Genomic DNA, 23,392 nt, shown 5'->3' with positions numbered 1-23,392 from the left:
GTGCGTTATGTTGTGTGACTTGGTTAGGGAAAGACTATCAGCACCATCCCTCGTTATCTCCCATTGTACTCTGAGGGAGCTCAGAACAATGACATTCTGGCCAGGCTCCTACTGTGGCTGTCTGGAGTTCGTTAGCAGGTGGACACCTGTGGTGTTGAGCAGACCGATGGTCTGGGAGGGGAGGGTGGATGTGATGGGATTATATTCTGATTTCATCACTTGCTGTATATAAGTTTGTGCAGTTGCTCAATAAACCAGAGTTTGTTTACCCTACACTCAAGCCTTGGCTAGTGACTGGGGAAACTGGGAGCTACAGATCAGCGGGTTCCAATATCTCCTCAGCAAGGAAGAAGACAGCGGCGGACATACTCATCCTGAGTACGGGGGTCCGTCACAATGGTGGCAAGCGGTGGGATGCTCTTCTTCAGAAAGGCACAGATGACATCTCTCCCCAGAGGCAGGACGTCCTGTGGATGGAATATGTGGACTTATGCGGCCCGACAAATGCAGGTCCAGACCATTTGGGGGACTGGGACCTATTTAGACTACCTTTGGGGGGGAAGAAATGTCATGGAACCCACCGTGACCTGGGCTCATGGAGGGGGCTGGCGGCCAGCCTCCTTCCCAGTGACTATGGACCTAGGATTAGGGAGACCCCCCTTGTTTGGTTGAACTGGGTGTCCGGGACCAATGGACAGCTGTTGTGGTGGAGCCTGGCCCTACAGCCCTCCAACTTCACCATTTGGCGCTGGAGACAGAATGCCAATGCTGATGGACTATCCCGCCAAACGGAACTGGAAGGGTGACATCATGGACATCCCCAAGTGGACCCGTAGAGTTCTTCACCGGGTCTGCCATCTATATCGGCTGCTATGGCTGTGACGACATGGTGATCAGTTTATGAGTTAAATGTGTATTGGTGTTGGGTTATGTTTGAGTGCGTTATGTTGTGTGACTTGGTTAGGGAAAGACTATCAGCACCATCCCTCGTTATCTCCCATTGTACTCTGAGGGAGCTCAGAACAATGACATTCTGGCCAGGCTCCTACTGTGGCTGTCTGGAGTTCGTTAGCAGGTGGACACCTGTGGTGTTGAGCAGACCGATGGTCTGGGAGGGGAGGGTGGATGTGATGGGATTATATTCTGATTTCATCACTTGCTGTATATAAGTTTGTGCAGTTGCTCAATAAATCAGAGTTTGTTTACCCTACACTCAAGCCTTGGCTAGTGACTGGGGAAACTGGGAGCTAAGGATCTTCAGGTTCCAATATCTCCTCAGCAAGGAAGAAGACAGCGGCGGACATACTCATCCTGAGTACGGGGGTCCGTCACAATGGCTATTGTTATGCCACTGTACAGAGCCGACAACAAGGCGACTACATAAAATGATTGTCACACGGAGCATACTGTCACAAAGGGTTTAATCTTACATATGTAGCTAGTATAGCTAGTATAGCTAGTTAACAGGATGATACAGGACAGATGATGACTGATCAGGGAACACACACTGATGATGGCTGCCTGTCTTCCTGGTAAGGTCTGGGCAGGTAGGTACAGTGTAATCTGGCTTTGATGGCTGGTTAACACAAGAATACACTGTATGTTCTGGTGTTTGATGTATACTTTATCTGGCAGCTATTTTAACACAAGTGATACACGGGGTTTGATTTACTAACTACAAATAGGCTGTTCACTCTCCAAAGAAATTTGCACTTTGTTTGGGAAGTTTATCCTTAGTTTAGTGAATGAGTTAAATCTCTGCTGACTTCCATCACTCAATCACATGCAAGCAAAAATATATTTATTTTATTTTTTTGCAGATGATTGGGTGGTTTTTGCAAAGTGAAATTTCAACACATTCATCAAGCTAAGGAAAACTTCCCCTTGCAAACTGAACAGCCTATTTGCCTTCAGTAAATCAACTCCAATGTGTCACTGACAGGATTGGCAAGCCAGCTCTCCTCTCTCACTACCTGACATGACCTGAGGAAGATGGGTGGGCTGGCATCATACACAAACACCCAATGCAGTCACTGTTATTGTATGTCATAGTTATAACACCAGCTGGAGCTACTCCAATTGACTAACTCTGTTTTGTCTGTGATGTGAGCCATCTGAATGCTTGAGCATTGAAAATTAGCTGGTGCGCTGTGTGTTTTCTGCATCAGGACCATTTAAAAACAGCACTCTGAAAATACAAGTCAACTTCCCTGCCATTTTTGTTTTTGTGACGGTACAGAGGTAGTGAAAGGCTAGGTATTGATGATCCCTGCTCCTACATTGCCTCAAATCTTGGTAATTAAAAATGTCCCTGACTACCTACAAAAATGGGCTGCTTATCCTAACCAAGTCATACTGGTAGATGCGGCATGTCCTCACCACTGGTGCTTGCTCGATACTAATGTAAAAAATCTCTGACAGATGGGACCAGCTAAGCCCATCAATCTTCCTGTGGACTTAACAACTATCAGACATATTATCTTTAGTTAATCCAACCCCTGATCCCGACAGACACAGTTCTTGACAGAGCAATGTTGAATTTATGAAAATACACAGTGGCTGTTTTTGCCAATTTTTTTTTTTTTGTAAACTATATTTTTGTATTTTTTTTTAATAAACAATTGCAACATAAAAAAGAATGAAAGATATCCCAATACAAAACAAACATCATTCAAAAGAAAAACTAAGCTAAACAAAATACTAAGACTAAGACTAAGACCCCAATCTCAATTTTTGGCCTCTGAAATTTCTAGGTGGCCCAAAAATACATGTATCTAAAAGATTATTTCCTATGTGCTCTGTTAACACCATATTCCCGCATTGAGATGCTACATTTTTACACAGTGCAATGCATATTACTGCATACAGCACACGGCAGCGTATTGTATGGAATGAAAAATATAATTTTGCGGAAATGTCAGTAAAGTTAAAGAAATGTAACAACACATCACACCACCCTTTGCAACATACCACACACACTCATACAACCACAACACATGCATATTACAATACACACATTATGTCACGTACCTGTCTGATCAGCTCCAGTTTGGGGTTTGAACCCAGGTCTCTGGCTTGGAAGTACACAGACCTGGCCATTCAGCCACTGGAAGGACCTGGTCTCTGCTGCAGGTCTTTTGTACTCTTTATGGACACTTTGGCTCCACCTGCCAACCAGCTGTAGAAGATCTGTAATTACCTCAGGCTTTAAATACCAGACACTTCCTGTGCTCGAAGCCCGTTGATTTGGGTTAGTTTCCTGTGTGAGCTGCCTCTGTGTTCTATGCTGCATTTACACTGTGATTCTTTCCTGATTTCTGACTATTCTTCTGCCTGCCGATTTTGTACCTTGCTGCCTGATCATGTCAAGACCTCAGCCTGCCCCCTGACTACACTCCTGGATCCTGATTTTGTACCTTGCTGCCAGACTGTTGCCGACCCTGCCTGCCTGACCACGTCTTTGCCTTATCCTCAGCCTAAGATACACTCGGACTCAGCCTACTACAGGTGCGTTTCATAATCAACGGGCCAGTATGACAGTGGACCCTGCTGAGGTGGTGAAGGCTATTACACGCCAAGGACAATTGCTGGGTACCCATGAGGCACATCTGTCTTCCCTGGACACTAAGCTGGATGAGCTCACCTGTATGATGAAATCCCTGCTGCAGGCAAGCTCTCCATCCACTTCAGTACCAGTCCCGGTTGTTCCATCTGTGCCCCTCAAAATCCCCTTACCTGAAAAATTTGGGGGTGAGACTGAAAATTGCAGAAGTTTTTTAAATCTGTCAGTTACACTTTATTAACAACCCAGAGGCATTTAGCACTCCTACCACGAAAGTGACTTTTGTGATATCCTTACTAAAGGGCAAGGCCTTGGCATGGGTCACCCCATACCTTGAACGCAATGATCCATTGCTACAAGACGCTGAGACGTTCCTGTCCTCCCTCCAGTTGGTCTTTGATCAACCGGGCAGGGTCTCAGCCGCTGAATGCTCTCTTTTGGACTTACAGCAGGGCACAAGGACTGTGGCACAGTACGCTATAGAGTTTCGCACGTTGGCTGCAGAGACTAACTGGGATGCTAGTGCCCTGCGTGCAGCCTTCCGCAAAGCACTTGCAGATCGCATTAAAGATGAACTGGTTTATAAAGATCTCCCAGATAATCTTGAAAGATTTATTGAGCTATGTGTCCGCTTGGATGTTAGCTTTCATGAAAGGCGTCGGGAGAAGGAAAGGAGTTATAAGGGGCCACGCCCAGTGTACCGTTTAGTTACCCGTTTCCAAACACCACATGAGCCTAAACCTGAGACTCCAGTTAAGCCTGCAGATCCAATAGAGACCATGGAAGTAAATCGTTTTAATCTGTCAGAAGCCGAAAGACAAAGAAGACGCTCCTTGGGTCTATGTTTATACTGTGGATTAAAGGGACACATATTATACTCTTGCCCTTCCCGTCCAGTAAAAGGGAGGGTCTATCCTGTGTCGGAGGAGCCGGGTTAGACCTTGTTAATCATTTCTCTAAAACTAAGTTAACCATACCTGCCATAATCCATGTAATGTCGCCCCCTGTGCGCTGTGAGGCCTTTGTGGATTCTGGGGCTGCCGGCATATTCATGGATTATGGTTTCGCTAAGAAGCACAACATCCCATTAGTCTACAAAGCCCATACCCCTGCGTGTCACTACTCTTTGCTGCCAGCCATTGGGAAAAGGCATAGTGGAATTCGAGACAACACCTGTTACCCTTCAAATCGGTGCCCTGCACAAGTTAAAGATAACCTTATCTATAATCGAATCTCCCTACTTGCCTGTGATACTGGGATACCCCTGGTTGCAACAACACAACCCATCTTTTGACTGGCTAAATGGAGAATTAACCTCCTGTCTATTGAACTGCTTCTATCACCCCTAGAGACTAAACTCAGGTATCTTGGCTTCTGTGGAGACACCATCTACTCTGCCACATGAATACTCACAATTCCCAGATGTATTCTGCAAACAGAAAGCAGAAGTCCGACCTCCACACCGTACCTTTGACTGTTCAATCAACCTGATTCCTGGAGCACCTCTTCCCAGAGGAAAGACATATCCTCTGTCCCAGCCGGAGCAGAAGTCTTTGGAGGAATACAGGTGAAACTCGATTAGAATATCATGCAAAAGTAATTGCAGTAAGTGCTGCAAAAGGGCCCCTAACCAAGTACTGAGTACATATGCATGCTTGTACTTTTCAGAGGTCCGATATTGTTCTATGTACAATCCTTGTTTTATTGATTGCATGTAATAATCTACTTTTTTGAGGTTGTGGATTTGGGGTTCTTGGGGTTTTCATGAGCTGTAAGCCATAATCATCACAATTATGACAAATCACGGCTTGAATTATCTTGCTTTGCATGTAATGAGTCTATCTCATATATTAGTTTCACCTTTTAAGTTGCATTAGTGAAATAAATGAACTTTGCATGATATTCTAATTATTCGAGTTTCACCTGTATTTTTACAAAACTGGACTTACGGGGGGCATATAACTTGATTCGAATAAAGGAAGGTGATGAGTGGAAGACCGCTTTTAATACTCGGTATGGGCATTATGAGTATCAAGTTATGCCATTTGGTCTCTGCAATGCCCCTGCTGTTTTCCAACGTTTCATGAATGAACTGTTCCAAGACCTCAGAAACATGTTTGTCATAATATACCTAGATGACATATTTATCTTTTCAAAGTCTTACCAGGACCATGTGTCTCATGTGAAGCAGGTGTTGCAGCGCTTACGTGAAAGCCACCTTTATGCCAAGGGTTTTTTTCACCAGTCAGATACCGTTCTTGGGGTATATCATAAGTCCTGAAGGTTTCCAAATGGATTCACAAAAGCTGACGACTGTTCTCCAGTGGCCCCAACCAAACACTCTGAAAGGGATCCAAAGTTTTCTGGGGTTTGCAAATTACTTCAGACGCTTCTTAAAAGGGTGTGCCACCATAGCTTCCCCCCTTACTGCTATGACCAAGAAAGGGGCAAACTGTAAGGTGTGTTCCTCAGAAGCAGTGTCTGCTTTCCAGAAATGAAAGGACATATTTGGCATGGCTCCAGTTCTCCAGCATCCTAACCCAGATCTTCAGCACATTGTCGAAGTGGATGCCTCTGAAGTGGGAGCTGGGGCTGTGTTATCACAAAGACAACCGAAATCTAGCAAGATTCACCCAGTAGCCTTTTTTTCGAAAAAAAATTTCTCCTGCAGAAATAAATTACTATGTAGGAACGCTCATGGGTTCCTGCAAAGGACTTACATGCCCCCACTCTAATATGAGCCTTCCATGCAGCCTCACCCTCTAAACCCAGGTAGGCCCCCGGAGGGGTACGTTTGGGGGAGGGGCCCTGTCATGTACCTGTCTGATCAGCTCCGGTTCAGGGTTTGAACCCGGGTCTCTGACGCAGAAGTGCACAGACCTAGCCATTCAGCCACTGGAAGGACTTGGTTTCTGCTGCAGGTCTTTTTTACTGAGCAACTCTCCTTATGGACACTTTGGCTCCACCTGCCAACCATCTGTAGAAGATCTGTAATTACCTCAGGCTTTAAATACCAGACACTTCCTGTGCTCAAAGCCCGTTGATTTGGGTTAGTTCCCTGTGTGAGCTGCCTCTGTGTTCTATGCTGCATTTACACTGTGACTCTCTTTCCTGATTCCTGACTATTCTTCTGCCTGCCGATTTTGTACCTTGCTGCCTGATCGTGTCAAGACCTCAGCCTGCCCCCTGACTACTCTCCTGTATCCCGATTTTGTACCTTGCTGCCAGACTGTTGCCGACCCTGCCTGCCTGACCACGTCTTCGCCTTATCCTCACCCTAAGATCCACTTCGGACTCCTACAGGTGCGTTTCACAGTATACACACACAAGTTTGGTGCTGTAGTCTTAAAAAAAATGAATTTCAGCTTTAAGCATCTTCTTACATGTAAAAGTAATGAAGCGGCCTTCTGCTGATCCCTTGCATACAAAAACTTTGATCTGTCAACAGTGAAGAGACACTCCACTCATGTTGCCCCACTAAAAGGTTTCGCCCTCTACTGAGGCTTAATCGAACAGGGTTGTAAAACCCTGGGTTATGACAGTGCAAGGATCTCAGCTACAGATATGATGTGGAGAGTTTTCTCCTAGGGATCAGATATCGTATCTGTCAAGTAATGGGTAGCAGTAAATTCAAACAGTTTAGGCTTCTACCCAGGCTTGCAATCAGATGTTAAGTACTTGATTATGAGAAGTGTATCATAGGGCAGTCTCTTTGATAGCACAGTAGATAATAAGCACTAGTGTTTTAGAAGTGTTTCATAAGGCAGTCGCTTTGATAACACATTAGAAGTCGACAATAAGTATTTACGTTTGGGAAGTGGTTCACAGGCAGTCTCTCCTTATGAACAGGATCTGTCTCCAGGTAGCCTTGGTTCAAAGTCCTTAGCAGGACTAGAAGAGCTCTCTAGGTGTAATACAGCCCATGCAATGAAGCGTGTCCAGGATGATGTGGGGAGAGATGCAACAGTGACACCCGTTGAAGTCTCAAGGGAAATGTCAAATCTGACTTAGAAAATAAAGGAGGAAAAGATATCTGGTGATGATATCAAATGACATCCAGGTGGAAAGCACTGAGGAAATGTTACCTTTAAAGGTAAGCTGCCTAATGGTGTCAAGAATGAGGTTCAACATGCGGGATTAGGAGGGGTGTTGCCCAGCGTCTTCTCCCTTGCTCAAACGCTGGGCAATTGAAACCTTCCTGATGAGGTCACGGATGACGAGGCGGAACCCTGCGCTGATCCGTGAGGGAAGGACAGGTGAGTTAATTACAAGTGTGCAATCCCAACAGAACGGAGACAGCGGTGAAGTGTCTCTGACAACAGAATAAGGGTTTTTTAATGCAAAGGATCAGCAGTTGCTGGCCAAAGACTATTCAATTAAAAAAAAAATCATCACTGGAGCAATTGTTTGAGTGCATCATTCTGCCAAAGAAAATCTGGGAGTTATGGGAGGGTGGACCACTTAGAGTTAATAAACTAATGCTTTATGTATTTTATTTTATTTATTTATTTGAAATCCTCTGAATAGGTAACAGAAGATGTGAATGTTTAAGCTCGTTGATTAATATCTACTTTAGAATCTAGAATTAGGGTGCTTCCGTGGGAGAGATAAGATAACAACTTGTGGTTTTGATTATAATATATAATATCTGATCTGAGAGGACATAAATGGCCATGGGCTTTGCAGTATACCTTCACTCTGGCATCTTCCTCTTTCACCAGTACAGGAAGTGTTACTGTGAAATACCCATCAGAATGAACCTTTTCTTGTGTCTGCAACTATCAGCAATATTTCTACTTCTTCTTCCTGATGGACGTGAGTATATTTTTATTATATTTATTCTTAAAGTAATCTTCTGTTAGTGATTACCAGACAGAAAAGACAATAATCCTAAAAAAATGTATTCTTTCTATTAAAGACTACAAACACTTAAAAAAACAAAAATATATTATCAAAAGCAACTTCAAATGTGCACAACAGAACATATATTTGTATTCCGGGTTTAATGCATACATCAATACAATAACAAGCATACAGGGAAAAAAATGTTATTACATTTTTGCAGTAGCCAACCTCAGAAAAAACAAGCCACCCCCTTCTATTCAGCTATTGTTATCAGGGGATCATTGGAAATCATCCTTTCAGTATACCAGGGCCAGGGTGTCAATATATGAGAATGTCAAATCTGCCAGAAGGGGCAGGGTTTCTATACTTCGAGCCACTAACTAAATATACACCCTTACCTACTCATTTTTGGAGTCTTGGTCATTTTACTCATGTCATTTCTTTACATATTTTAGAGACTTGTGTGGAAATTGTTGGGGGAAGAGAGGCAAAACCTCATTCACGACCTTACATGGTATATATAAAACAGGGAAAACGCTTCTGTGGAGGAATGCTGGTTAAACCTGACTGGGTCTTAACTGCAGCACACTGTAATATGTAAGTACATCAAATGTGGAATATGAGTACATCTACTATCCACGTTTCACAATGTTTGATCTTTTTGTTACTGCATTGATCTGATGCCACAAGAGGAGGTAAACTAGAGTTGGATTTGCTTCACCCTAGTTAAAGTGACTCTGATGTGAAAAAAATATGGGGACTGCCATTGCTGACCCTCATTTGGAATTGCTAGTTGCCTGTATGGCTTGAATATTTTTACTAACAAAACAAAAAAAAACGTGTTGCAAATGAGTGTCAGAAAAGTTTCAGAATTACTTACCTTTATAAGTGTTCAGAGACTAAGAAAACACTGAAGCCAAAGCATCAGCATAGCAGCCAGGGAACATACATTCACAAAAGAGAGCCTAGAATGGCAATCTACATTTTTTTTTGGCAGGATCATTTTACAAATGCACCAAATGTGATGACAATAGTATTGCCTAACACTGTAGAAAAATCCATCAGTTCAGTTCAGCTCCTGGACTTACTGCTTGACCATGGAGGCCAGGTACAGTTTCAATATCATGCAGAAACAAATAACTATAACATTATGCTGTATATTATATAATATGCTATATTTCCCAGACAGTGCATTCCTTACATGCTCCATGTTCCTGTGAAGGTGGTATCATCTTTCCCAGGCACTGCTATAGTCCAGAAATTATATCCTAACATCAGAATCAATCATGTTTATAGTATGTTTGGGGGGTTTTACGTCATTTTCAGGCCTAAAATGTGGAATATAACATGGGTGCAAAAAATGAAAAAAGGGCCTCAGTCATGAAGGGGGTAATGTTTTGTTTTCTGAATCAAATATGTACATAACACAGTTTGAACTTTTACTAACATTGCATTGGGTATTGTTGCTCTTTAACTGCATAGTATAAGGTACTTTGTGGTCAATCTTGAAGACATTTCACCGCTGATCTCTCTTCTCTTATGTATAGGTGCCCATACACTGCACGATTATCGTACGATAATTGTATGCGATCGGTTTTTCGTACGAGAATCGAGCAGTGTGAACGGAGACGTGGGACCGTTTCTACTGTACGGTCGCACGTCTTCTGTCGAACCAGCATGTTCGAAAACCAGCCGGGAATCGTACGATTCTCGGCTGGTTAGAACGGTGCTCGGAAGACAAATGCCGAACGGGCCGGTGTGCGCACGCGCACACTGCCCGTTCAGCATTGCGGTCATCGGAAGCGTGCCCCTCAGGGGGGCGGGCTTGCGATGATCGAGAGTGCGATCTGCCTGTCCAAGATAGGCAGATCGTACGTTTTTTTAATCCCTGTACAACCATCGCAAGACTAAGGTCTTGCGATGGTTGTAGAGTGTATGGCCACCTTATGTCTATTTCTGATCAGTTATCCGTCTCCACTGCTGACCCTGGGGCTTCAGTGATTTCTTAATTACTGATCTGGAACAAGTAGAAAGATTGAAAGGTTTAACTTCACTTTTATTTTCTGGATCTGTTTTCTTTGTTCAGATCAGTGACTCTATGTATATATGTGTGTGTGTGTATGTATGTGTATGTATGTATATGTGTATATATATATATATATATATTTAACCTAGACAAAAGCAAGCAATTAACACATGCAGTGCAATGGTAGCCCCAGTTGGAAGACACTTGGATAAGTAGTAAAAAATCTTACAAGAATTAATAGTTTTCTTACTACTGTTAGATCTCACATGACCTGAATACTGGAAAACCTTTGTAGATGTTTTTTCCCCACAGTAATTCTGAAGCAAACGTTACACTTGGAGCCCATTTAATTTCTGGCGCAGAAAATGAAAAACAGTTTCGAGAAATCAGAAAAGTGATTACACATGAGCGCTATAAGAAAGGATCATTCAACTATGATGTTACGCTTCTGCAGGTCAAAATAATGCTGCACTTTTCTAGTATGTAAGCGGTTAATAGTGTATTATCAGTAATATTTATCAGCGTATTTGAGATATTAAAAAAGGTCATATAGAAAATCATTAATGCAGAAGAGTGCACTGAGAAACTTGTCTCGGGATTGATTTATCAGGTGCACTGTTGGACTGGGGTACCTGGGGCAACCCCAGAGGAAGTCAAAGTCGTGGCTCACTCTAAGTAGCATACAAACGGTGGACCTGATTAATTTAGATTGATATGTATAAACAGGAATGATTTGACTAGTAGCTTGTTTTTAGTCAGCATTGTAAAATAATAGTAACCTGTTGGAAGCTGCTCTGAATGGAAAAACAGTTCCAGTCTGAAGCTGACAGCTTTTTCTTCCTTAATACTAGGTTGGGCTTTGCCTCTCTTGCCTCCCCTGACAGCACGTCGCTGCTGCATTATATTACATTTTTGTTTTTGAATTTAGATATCTTTCCTGATGGAGATAACATCCACAGTAACCAGAATAATGAATTATTCACATGGCCTTTCAGCCCAGACAGTGCACTCCTCTTGACCAAAAATGCCAACTACAGGTGCACCAAAATGAAACTTTCAAAACCGAAATGAAACTGAAAATAAAAAAATGTCAGGCCGAAACAAAACATTTTTCAAATTTTCTTTTTATTTATTTTTATTAAATATTTTTTTTAAACTTTACTGTTGGGGGGTTCTGTAAAATATTAGGGGTCTAAACAGACCCCTGATATTCCACACTGCGCTTCTGCTGTCAGCCGCGACTGCCCCCATTCCATCAGCTGGCAGCAATAGCCAGCCTGTTATTGGCTCTTTTAAATTGCAGTAGCCGAATAACAGGCTGGCTATTGCACCTGCCCACTACCTGCTGTCAATCAGCAGAGAAGGACCTGGTAGAGAACTAATGGGGGCAATTTGAAATATCCAATAGCAGGCTGGCTATTGCTCCAAACAATTAGGTTAAAAAAAAGTTTACAAAAATAAAGTTAAATAAACTAAAATTAAAAATACAAAAAATATTAAAAAAAATTAAAAAAACTAAAATGAAAAATGCCAACAATGTTTTAAAAAGCGGTTTAAACTTACCTGTGTCTTCACCGCACGCTCCCGTCCGAAAATGCCTCCGGCGGCTGCAAGCATCTTGGGGCGGGTCCATGCGCGGTTTGTATTTTCGTCCGGGAGACGAGGAGAGACGCACGGTAAGTATATGGACGCGTGCACCCGCATGCAGACACCGTGAGACAGGAAGTGCCAGCAAGCACAGAGGAGTCAGCGCTGGATCGGAGACCCACAGCAGCGCTGGAGAGAAGGCTGAAAAAGACAGGGAAGAAGATCGGATTAAGAGACATCATTTAAGGTAAGTGCTTACACTAACATTGGGGGGGAAGGGAAAAAAGTTTTTGCCTGTAATGTCACTTTAAATGATGCATCTTGATCCGATCATCTTTTTCTTTAGTGTAGTTTTAATCTGTCCCGCCAGCGCTGGTGGGGGTCTCTATTCCAGCGCTAACTCCTCTGTGCTAGCTGGCACTTCTTGTCCCACAGAGTCTGTGCTGGTGAACGCTGCTCCATAGACTTACTTTGTGTCTCTCCTCGTCTCCCAGCCGAACATCTGAACTGCACATGCGCCCGCCCCAAGATCCTTTGCGGCCACCCAAGACTCTTCAGATGTTCGGACGGGAGCCTGTGGCGAAGACACAAGTAAGTTTAAACCTGTTTGAAAAGGTTTCTTTTTTTAATGTTTTTGCATATATCTACTGCTTGCTAGCAGTAGATATGTGCAAAAACATGCTTTAATAACCCTTTAAATAAACTTAAAAATATAAAAAATTAAAAAGTTTAAAAATAAAGTTATGAAAAATACAAAAAAATGTAAAAAGTTAAATAAATAAAAAGTAAAAATACAACAAAAAATTTAAATAAAGTTGAACTAAAATTAACAGTATAAAAAAAGTTGTGAGTGGGGCCTCATGTTTAAGTTTCGCCTAAGGCCTCGCAAAGTCTAGAGCCGCCTCAGAAGGACACAACTTGGTGCCACCTACAAATACAGAAATGGTACCTTCAATTCCAAACTCTGTATCATTTATAAATAGGTTAAAAAGTAAGGGTCCCAATGCTGAATCTTGTAGTACACCACTAACAGCCTTAGCCAATTCAGAGTATGAGTCATTAGTCACTACTCTCTGGATATGGTTTTATATAGCCAGTTTTCTATCCATTTACAGGGTGACTTCTCCAAGCCTATATACATATTAGTCATCTAAGGCAGTGGTTCTCAACCTGTGTAACCTCGGGACCCACATGTTTCCTTGGTCATTAAGGCGTGACCCAAAAATGATTTCCTTTCTGAAACATTTTAAATTATTACACAAAACAACTTGTGCAGTATTCAGCAATATATATACAGTAAACAACTGAAAGTAAATGAATTAAAAAAAATTTAAAAGTTTATAAAGAATACAAATTAAATATTTTAAAAAATTCAAATAAAAACGTGTGGCGGTTGCGGGGTACAGTTCCAGTGGATGTTTATATAATGGGGGGGCGAAAAAAAATGTCTGCCCCGGGCGCCCATAACTCTGGTTACGCCACTGATACTGATGGACATTATGTGGGCTTGGAATACATAATGTCCATCAATGTACCCTGTCCTAATGTCCCCTGTCAGTGCAGAACCTGGAGGGGGTGGTGAGGGTGTCTGTATGGGGAAGGGGGGGCATTAGCAGGGGCACCACGGCAGGTTCTCTACTAAGCCCCTGCTAATGCCCCCCGAAGCTTCTGCATTGACAGGAGACATTACGACAGGGGACACTATTGGATATTATGTGGGCTTGGAATACATAATGACCATCGGTGTCCCCTGTCATAAAGTTCCCTGTCAGTGCAGAAGCTGGGGGAGGGGTGCATTAGTATAGGCTCTGCTGCAGGTAAAAAAATTGCAGCGGAGCCCCCTGCTAATGCCTCCACCCCATACCCTCCCCAGCTTCTGCACTGACAGAGGACAATATGACAGGGGACACTGATGGACATTATGTATTCTGAGCCCAGTCTGTGTAATAACATTCATTGTGTATTTAATTAACATACATTATGACAGGGGACAGTGATGGATATACATGGTGGATATTATGTGGGCTTGGAATACATAATATCCATCATTGTCCCCTGTCCTGCCACAGTGCACATCTCCCTATCTACCTGCCTACCTTTCTCTGATTCCAGTCAGACTGAACTATCTGGACTGGAGAGTACAGTAGATACAGCGGCGGATTGATATCTGCTGTACTCTCCAGTGCAGGCCGGAACTTTAACTTAATTGTCGGGAGCCGCGGCTCCTGATATTAATGTGCTGGTCGAAAGTGAGGAAATAGTACTCTCTCCCCGGGCCATATCACTTTATCGTAGAGCCCGGTGGAGAGGGGACAGTTTGACATTATGAGGTTCCCACAGGCTGAACCACAAATTCCCCCTCTAGTTCTCACTAATGCAGATGGGCCGGTCTATGCAGACATGACACCGCGACCCACTGCAGAGGGTGTCGCGACCCACGAGTTGAGAACCGATGATCTAAGGGAAACTGTGTAAAAAACCTTTGCAAAAAATCTACTATCGGCACAGCCACACTGTAGGTTTTTGCTTATTTCCTCATAAAAAGAAAGTCGATTTTGTTAGACAGCTTTGGTGTCAGTGTAACTACATAGTTGCATCTGAGCTGTCACTTGTAATTCCACAAGTATGTGCAGACCTCTTACCCCTGGTTCTGCAGGCATGTGCTGTTGCTTGTAGTCCTCCAGGCATGTGCTCTGTTCCTAACTTGCTCTTGCACTCAGCCAATCAGTGCGGTCAGCTTGTGGCCATTCTTGTGGTTCCTTGCTCTTGCTTACTCTATTTAAGCTCAGTGCACTACATGATGTGCTGCCTGAGCAACGCTTTCCTAAGGCAGATGCTGAGCCCCCCTGGTTCCTGCTGAAACTGTATTCCTTGAAGTGTACCCATCTACTGACCTTGGCTTCTCCCTGGAAATCCCAGTCTTCTGTCCATCCGGATCCTTTGGATTGTCCCTGCAAATCCTTGTCTTCAGTCTGTCCTGAACTTTGGCTACTCCCTGGAAATCCCAGTCTTCAGTCTGTCCCTATACTTTGGAGTGTCCTTGGAAATCCTAGTTGTCTGCTTGTCCCTGACCTTGATTCTAAATAGCCTTACTTAAAGTTGCATATAAAAAAAATGCAAAAAAATAATGTTTAAAGTCCCCACATACACATTACATATCACGCGAACGTCTGAGTGTGATCACGCGAACGTCTGAGTGTGAACAATAATTTTACGCCATCAATTGCATTTAATACTAAACTAATGAGCAGTAAAAGCTTTTAATGCATTGCCAAGGAAAATTTGGGGTATTGTAGTTTTTTAATGGGGTTTCACAATTTTAAGGCTTGACGTGTTTGGTATCTATTTACCCGATGTGACCCCCGTCTTTTATATTTTACCACAAAATTGGGGTATTCTATTCTGTTTTTGTGCACTAAGTTTCATTTTAGTGTATTTTATCCTAAATTTACAGGTTTGATAAACATTTACCCAAATACTGTGCAACATTAAAAAAAATGCAACCAGGATTTTTTTATTCTATAGGGCTCTGCTTTCAGAAAATATACAATTATTTATATATTTGCTGCCAGAGGTGAGTAGACAGCACGGGGGACAGAATCTCACAGACTGTCACCGATTTCTTCTTACAGTCTGTAATCGGCTATCTGTCCCCTCTGACACAGATCGCTGCAGCCAATTACAGCCTGTAAGGAGAAAGCGCTGACAGTCTGAGTCTGCAGTGGGGAGAGTTGTCTGCAGGGACAGTGTTAACAGTCAACAAAAAATGTACTCCTTCAAAGATAAATGTTTTTAGGTCCAAGGGATATATCATATAACAATAGAAATGGTGTTGTAAAGCTCTTAACCTTAATTCATGAGGAATCAACTTAATAAGTGATGTCATATCACAATAAAGACATTTCTTGTTCATGTCCCATATTAGTCCCCTTAGCCTCTGAATAACATGTTTTGTATCACATAAATACTAGGTGGACAAATTTCACACTAGATGACCCATCAAATTTCCCAAAGGTTCACAGAGGGATGGGTTTACCAATAACCGGAACATGAGATCTTCCTTTGGGAGAGACAACATACTTGTTCCTGAGGTCCATATCAGCACCTGGCACCTCCAGTAGACTTAAAGCTGCTCTTCCTCAGTCAGTTCCAGACCCCTCCAGGGTTCACATGTGTGGCCTCCTCCAGGCTTAAGGCCTAGTCAGCATTTCCATTTCTGAGCATCCCACCCCCAGACTAAGCCCAGGGATGAACTAGACTGAGAACATAGCAAATTCCTGAGTATATATGCACTCTTCCAGCATGCACCACTGGCCATGAAACTCCTAGTGATTGGCTGGTGAAGCATAGGCACTCAAGATGTTCCCCCATTGGCTGCCATGCACTGAAGGAGGGTCACACCCTACTCAGACAGGTACAATCAATAGCAGAACCCCTGGAATTACCCAGATAATAGCCAACTTTAAATCAGGTTGACCAATTACAGCACTAACAATGCTAAATTTCTAGTAGCCACTCCACAGAATGTGGTAGGGGCTACACTTGGAAAGGGATACAAGTGGAAAATGACAGTTGTGAGTACCACTTTCTGAACTTATTGACAGCTTTAGCTCAGCTTTTACCTGAGGACCTGCTGGGAGGTGGAGAGCATTCCAACAGAATTTACATGGGGGTGACATTGGTAGGGTTTACCACTTTTTCCTGTGCAAAGAAGTGATTTGTTATTATTGCTTTTGTTATTCAGTTATCTGAGAAAGCAGAAATGACATATGCTGTGAAAGCTCTGCCATTACCTAAAAGCTGTGATGAGCCAGTTAAAGAAACCATTTGTGAAGTCGCTGGATGGGGTATCACAGATGACGAAAAACCATCAGATAAACTCAAGGAGGCAAATGTTACCATAATGGACAGAACAGCCTGCAACGAGTATTGGCACATGAAAATAACTGAAAATATGATTTGTACTAGTGAAGAAGGCAACACAGAAACGTGTGCGGTATGTGTAAAAGAAACTTAACACAACAATCAACCAATAAATGAATAATGTATTTTATAGCAAAACTCACGCCAAAAACAACAACAAAAATTAATGGGACTGGTTAAGGGAGGAAGAGAGTGAATTGAGTACAGTGGAACATAGTGATTTAGTGCATGTTCTACACCCAAACTGCCCTGTCACTGGCCAATTTAAACCAAACTATACCTGAGGGCTATAGCTATAATATTTTTAGACTTATACTTTTTTACTTTTTAAAATGATGCAGTGTAGTAGTGCAAAAAAGGGAGTGCACAGTTTGTGCCATTAAACTAGGGCCACGGGCTAATTTTGACCCACACATATCTGAGGTCTTTTTTTTTATTGATGAGTCAACAAGATAAGTAACAACAATAATTATTGTCATTTGATACAGAATGAAGAAGCATAATGAGCAAATAAAGCAGATCCATAAGAGCAAGTTCCACACTCTTCCTGTATAGTGTAAAACACGTGTAACACAAAAACAAATGACAATGTAACATCTCAGATAGGATTAGCATGGGTAGATGGTTGTCATCTCCCACTGTATCCATCGGTACATTGCACAATGCCTTAACTTCCAAAGAAGGGGTGGTGGCACACAAGACAGTGCATCACACTAGTCAGAGATATAGTTGTCAGTTAGCAAAAAACATAAAGACTAGGGAAACAGGAAGGACTAGGGAAATTCTGGGTACAGAGGGAAAAAGCAAGGGTCTAGAACCAAGGCAGGAAGTAAGAAACCTGCAAATGGTCAGGATACAGGAGAAGGGTGGAAAGGGCCGGCCAGAAAGAAAAGAGCCCAGTACCTCTCTATGCAGTAGTCTAAGGGGCCAGGTGGAACAAGGGTACCCACCTCAGGTTCAGGTATCTCCAGCCGGTCCCCAGGGGGCCTCTGGGAGCAGTGTGGTGAGAAAGTCCTCAGATTCCCTGAGGAAGAGCCAAGGCCTCCATGTTTCGAAGAACAGGTCCTACGTATTGTGCAATGTAGAGGTCAGATCCTCCATACGGCAAATCTCGTTGACCTTGGAGTACCACAGGTGAGTTTTTGATACCAAAGGAGAGGGATACAGGCCCAGGTGGCATTGAGGAGATGTTGTGTAAGGGATTTTTTGCACTTAGTCCAACACAAGGAGGTCAGGTGTAGAATGTAACACGCAGGAGAATAGTCCGGGCCACCCACCACCAACTTATCGACGGTGTCAAGGATCGAGTCCCAGAAGGATCGCATCCCAGTGCAGGACCAAAAAATATGAAATATGGTGCCACCGGCATTTCCACATCTCCAGCACATGGAGGATATGGAGGGTCATATCCAAGGTCTTTAGCTTTAATTTTTTAGGAGGACTCCTTACTGTGGCTTTACTCTCTGCATATATGCCTTTTGGGGCTACAACTTCTGCCAGTTAAAACAGGGCTAGAGCTGCTTGATGAAAACTCACGTGTCACTGCTAAAACAACCTGAAAATAACTTTTTTTGAAACTAAAATAGTATGAGACAGGGTTGCTGCAACTATCTATAAGCAAAGCTGATCATAAAAGAAATGATAACCCCGTAGCCATATATATGCTGTCAAAGTGTGCTGTCGCTGAAGCTGAAAATCGTGTAGGTTCCCTAACACCACACATAGGGGGTTATTCCCTAAGCTAGCAAACAAAAGGGAACAGAGCGCCACTGTTACGTACCTTCTGGGAGACCGGATGTGAGAGGAGGCTTCCCTTGCACCTTGTGTCCTGGGAGACTCTGATGATGGGAACAGAGCCCAGCGGGACAACAAGTGGCAGGAGTGCCAGTGGTGTTGAGCACTGTGCAAGCCGTAATCCTATGAGACGAGCCGAGGTCAGGTTCCAAGCGGGCAATTCCAGTACAAAAGGGGTTAGGCTGAAGAATGGTCAAATAACAGTTCCGAGGTCAAGGCAGGCAGAATTCATGTTTCGTCGTGGAAGTCCGGGTCACAAGGATCAAGCAAGATATCACAAAACACAGGAACAAGGATTAGCTGACGATAAACCAGCAACATGGTGGTACTGCTGCTGGGTTTATATAGGGACAGTGATGTCACTTCCTGTGCGCGGTTATGGCGCATTTTCGTGCTGGTAATCTACCGCTTCTGCGCATGCGCGGGATGGCGCGTTCCCGAGCAGTGTGGGAACGTGCAGGTTGCGCATGCGCAGATGTCGGGGATCCGTTACAGCCACCTCCATGTGCAAAATTGTTTATTAAATTATAAAAACAATGGATACATGTACTCACAAGCAAACTTTTTCATCACGCTTTAACAACAAACAAGAGACCACACTGTCTCTTAACCCAATCACATGATTCTGATGAATGGGGCTTGCCCCTGAAACGCGTCAATCTTGGCTGACTGCAGCCGGGGGATGGTGATGTGACCGGAGGCAACCGTGGTACATAGTCGGGGCGATTCCATGTTGGGTTAACAGACAGCGTGGCCTCGTTTGTTGTTAAAGCATAATGAAAACATTTGCTTGTGAGTACATATATCCCTTGTTTTATTTATCTTAAACGATTTTACACACGGAGGTCGCGCTCTGTTGCCTTTTGTTTCCTATGTTCATGGTGGAAGCCCCAGAGCCTTGGATGAGCAGCCCCTCAAGTCTGTGTGAAAAACTGTAATAAACTGTTGAAAACTTTGATTATGCAACAGCAAGTGGATCGTTCAGCTGGCAGCAATTAGCGCAAAGAGTTAAAGAAAACTGTTTATTCCCTAAGCTGCTGAAGGCAGCCGAATGAATGACCAATCCGAAGCAAAATGAGCCGAAGCCTGTTTGGGCTATTCATTACAGCCCTGTCCGGCTACTTTTAACCGTACATTGGCTGCATTTGGCTCACTTCACCTCCCTTCAGCTCAGCCAAATAGCCCTAGCAAGTTCGGCCAAACCGAAGGGAAGAGCCTGTTCGCCTCAGCTAATGCAACATCTGAATCCGCTGAAGCGAACGTTCGGCACTTAATTCCCTGCTGTTCACCCCTATTCTCCAAGGGGCTGAACAGCAGAGAGTGAATTGCCAAACAGTCAGCTCTTCAAACAGTTCGGTCATTCTGTTCGCTACCTCAAAAGGTAGTGAACAGAATAAAAAAATGTTAATGTAAAAAAAAAAAACAGCATGAAGTCTACATCCCGAATCATATCAGACCCTTTAGGTCTGGTAAGCATGTTAGGGGGACCCCCAATGTAAAAAAAAAAAGGGTAAGGTTCCCTTACAAAGTCATACCAGACCCTTTAGGTTTGGTAGTAATTTTAAGGGGCACCCCAATGCACTAAACTCAAGAAAAAACCCCTAAAATTTCATACCAGCCCCTAATCTGAGCAGAGGCCTGGTAGTGCAGGTAGTGCAAGAAAGGGGGGGGGGGCGAGCAAGTGCCCCCCTCCTGCACCATACCAGGCCAAATGCCCTCGACATTTGCAGGATGCTTTGTCAGGGGGACAAGGGCCTCTTTCCCACAACCCTGGCCCGGTGGTTGTGGGGGTCTGTGGTCAGAGGGCTTATCTGCATCTGGGTGCCCCCTTTCATAAAGGGGATACCCAGATGCCACTCCCCCTTGTGAATGAATAAGGGGTAGTTGTTACCCCTATTAATTCACCAAATAGTACACAAAATAGTAAATAAACACACAACACCTTTTATTTGAACAAAAAACACAAGTCAGTTTTTAACAATTCCTTTATTAGTTAAAAACAAAAGTGTCCGTCGATGTAATCCAAAGGTCAATCACATCGTAAAGTGATGTAGGTCCACGTCAATAACGATGATTGGCGTCCACCGACTCAGCACAATTAAAAAAAAGTCCCGCTGCCCCGCCCAATGCCGCCAAACTCCCGCCGAAAAATTACAGATCTGAGCTGAATGTAAAAAAATGGGTAGAGCGAGTCGTGATGTCATGATTTGCTCCGCTCATGTGTTTTCATTAAATGCCAGCTCTGTGTCCTCAAATGGTATGGAAACAAATGGGCAGAGTGAGTCCTGTGGCATCATGGAACTCACCCTTTTTTGGGGGCATTGGGGTCCGCCCACACTATTTTTTTTTGGAGGGTCCCCCCTAACATTCCCACTAGACCTAAAGGATCTGGTATGAATTGGGGAGGGGGAACCCTCACACTGTTTTTTTTATTCTATATTTTAACTATTTTACATTGGTTAGGTCCACTTCGGCGGACTATTCTCCCCGTTCTAGCTGTTTGTTCGGATTTGTCAAGCCGAAGTATGTTCGTTCGGCTTGGCTGCATTTGGGTGTTTACTCCAGCTGCTGTACGCGCTATTGAAAAAAAGCACATACAGCAGCCTTTGGTTCAGCTGTTTCTGCAGCCAAAGAATTAGCCGAACGTTCATTTAAATCCTTTGCCTCTTTAGTGAATAACCGACATAGTATTAGGGCAACCCTCATTGCTGTAATTTAAATCTTTGACTGCAAATGTCATATCCCACATGTCATATCAGTTAAGTGGTTTCAACAAGCTCCAAGCTGAACTGGTTTCTGTTTCGTACATACGGTTACTGGCTTATAGGTCCGGAAAGAAGTAAAGGATTTGTGTATTTTCCATGTCACTCACAAAGTTGTATGAAAAGATCCTGAAGATCCTCTACAGCAGTTTGGCTTCCCATGCTATTTATTTGGTAATAGCTTGCCCAGCAGCCTCCCAAAATTGTTAATCAAAGTTTGCCTCCTTTTGACTCCAATACAGATCGCCTTAGGCAAATTTTTTGATGCATAATAATGCACTCCCAAGCATTGTGGTGCGCTATTATAAAAATAGTGCATTTTTGGTACTATTGACAACCCATCCAAATAAACAGGTAGCACGAATGTAATGTGTGTTAATGCATGGCATAACGTGCACTGTAAAAGCATAATTCTAGTCTTAGGCCGAATTCACACTACTGTGCATGCAGCATGCAAAATACATGGGTTTTGCTGCATAAAATGGAAAAGTGTGAATAGGTTCTGTTCACATTTATTTGATGCGGGAGCATGTGTAATGATGTATCACATGTTGCTGTGTTAGGTGTGCTGGGGTGTGGTTTATGTCTTAATGGCACCACAATGCAACTAGACATCGCATGTGTGTTTTATCACACCACATTGCATAAAAACCTATTACCATGCCATGTGGTATCATGCAATTTAAAAAATGAGTACAGTAATACCTTGGTTTACGAGCATAATTCGTTCCGGAAGCATGCTTGTAATCCAAAGCGCTTGTATATCAAAGCGAATTTCCCCATAGGAAATAATGGAAACTCAGATGATTTGTTCCACAACCCAAAAATATTCATATAACAATGATTACAATACTGTAATATAATACTGTACAAAATATAAAGAAAAATAAACCAGGGGGGCGTGTCCTAACCATGGCGGCGTGAGGTGCTCGATCTGAGGAGCTCCGCGGCTTCAGAGTACCATCTGCACTCTTAATATAGACTTTACCCCACCAATACCCCGGATTGCGATATGTCAACCCGCAGGAAGGCTGGCGGATCCAACTCGCAGGTCTCCGACGCTTCGTTACAGCAGTTTTTCTCCCCGAGGAGCGCTCCCCCTGTGGATCGAGGTAGGCCTCGGACGGCATCTTCCACAACTGCGCGTGTCCCGGCACACGGCACTCGCCGGCGGGGATCTCCTTCCCCGGATACCTCCCGGCATGGCTCTGACTCACTGGAACCACCCGATCCAGACCCCCATGGTGATGGAGCTGAACTGGCGGATGAATTACCAGCGGATGTACCGGAGGGGATTCGGGCCTTGCTGCGGTACCTCCCAACTAAACGGGACTTCGAGTCCATGGTGTCTCGGGTCGAGGCTACTCTTAGGAAGGACCTGAGGGAAGTGAAACGGGAGGTGAAGGCACTGGCTTCCACGGTAGCGGATGTCACGGTCACCTGCTCCACAATGGAATCCAGGCTCTCCGCACTTGAGTCGGCAGCCCTGCGGCCTGACCCCAGGCTCTCTGACCTGCAACTCCACATGGAGGATATGGAAGACAGAGGGAGACGCAATAATCTGCGTATCCGGGGTATCCCGGAGGCCACTGGCACCCCGGATCTGCGGGCCACGGTGCAAGCCATATTTGCGTCCATACTTGAGGCAGTGGAGCCGGCCACCATCATCTTGGACCGGGTTCACAGGGCTATAGGCCCCCGTCTCCCCAACGTGTTAACCCCACGTGACGTGGTGTGCCGAGTGCATTACTACACTATTAAAGAAGAGATACTCCGGGCTGCATGGCAACGTAGACCCGTCGAGTTTGACGGAGTACAGCTACAGATCCTTCCAGACCTGTCCCGCAATACCCTTAGGCGCCGGGCTATCCTCCGCCCGGTGTTGGATCAGAT

General features: G+C 43.8%; 1 protein-coding gene across 1 annotated transcript in view; it reads left to right on the top strand.

The window, feature by feature from the left end:
• The first annotated feature begins 7,775 nt into the window (after nucleotides 1–7,775).
• The window catches only part of LOC108801279 (granzyme A-like), a 21,519-nt gene continuing 5,902 nt past the window's right edge, over nucleotides 7,776–23,392 (top strand). Inside the window, exons 1-5 of the mRNA XM_018573213.1 lie at nucleotides 7,776–7,818; nucleotides 8,249–8,377; nucleotides 8,863–8,997; nucleotides 16,625–16,692; nucleotides 16,765–17,016. Of these exons, the coding sequence (XP_018428715.1) occupies nucleotides 7,776–7,818; nucleotides 8,249–8,377; nucleotides 8,863–8,997; nucleotides 16,625–16,692; nucleotides 16,765–17,016 (627 nt within the window). The remainder of the gene's footprint in view (nucleotides 7,819–8,248; nucleotides 8,378–8,862; nucleotides 8,998–16,624; nucleotides 16,693–16,764; nucleotides 17,017–23,392) is intronic.

Source organism: Nanorana parkeri, unplaced genomic scaffold, assembly GCF_000935625.1.
Source record: "Nanorana parkeri isolate BGI_ZX_2015 unplaced genomic scaffold, ASM93562v1 scaffold2277, whole genome shotgun sequence".
Taxonomy (NCBI): domain Eukaryota; kingdom Metazoa; phylum Chordata; class Amphibia; order Anura; family Dicroglossidae; genus Nanorana; species Nanorana parkeri.
This window is presented reverse-complemented; position numbering and strand designations above follow the sequence as displayed.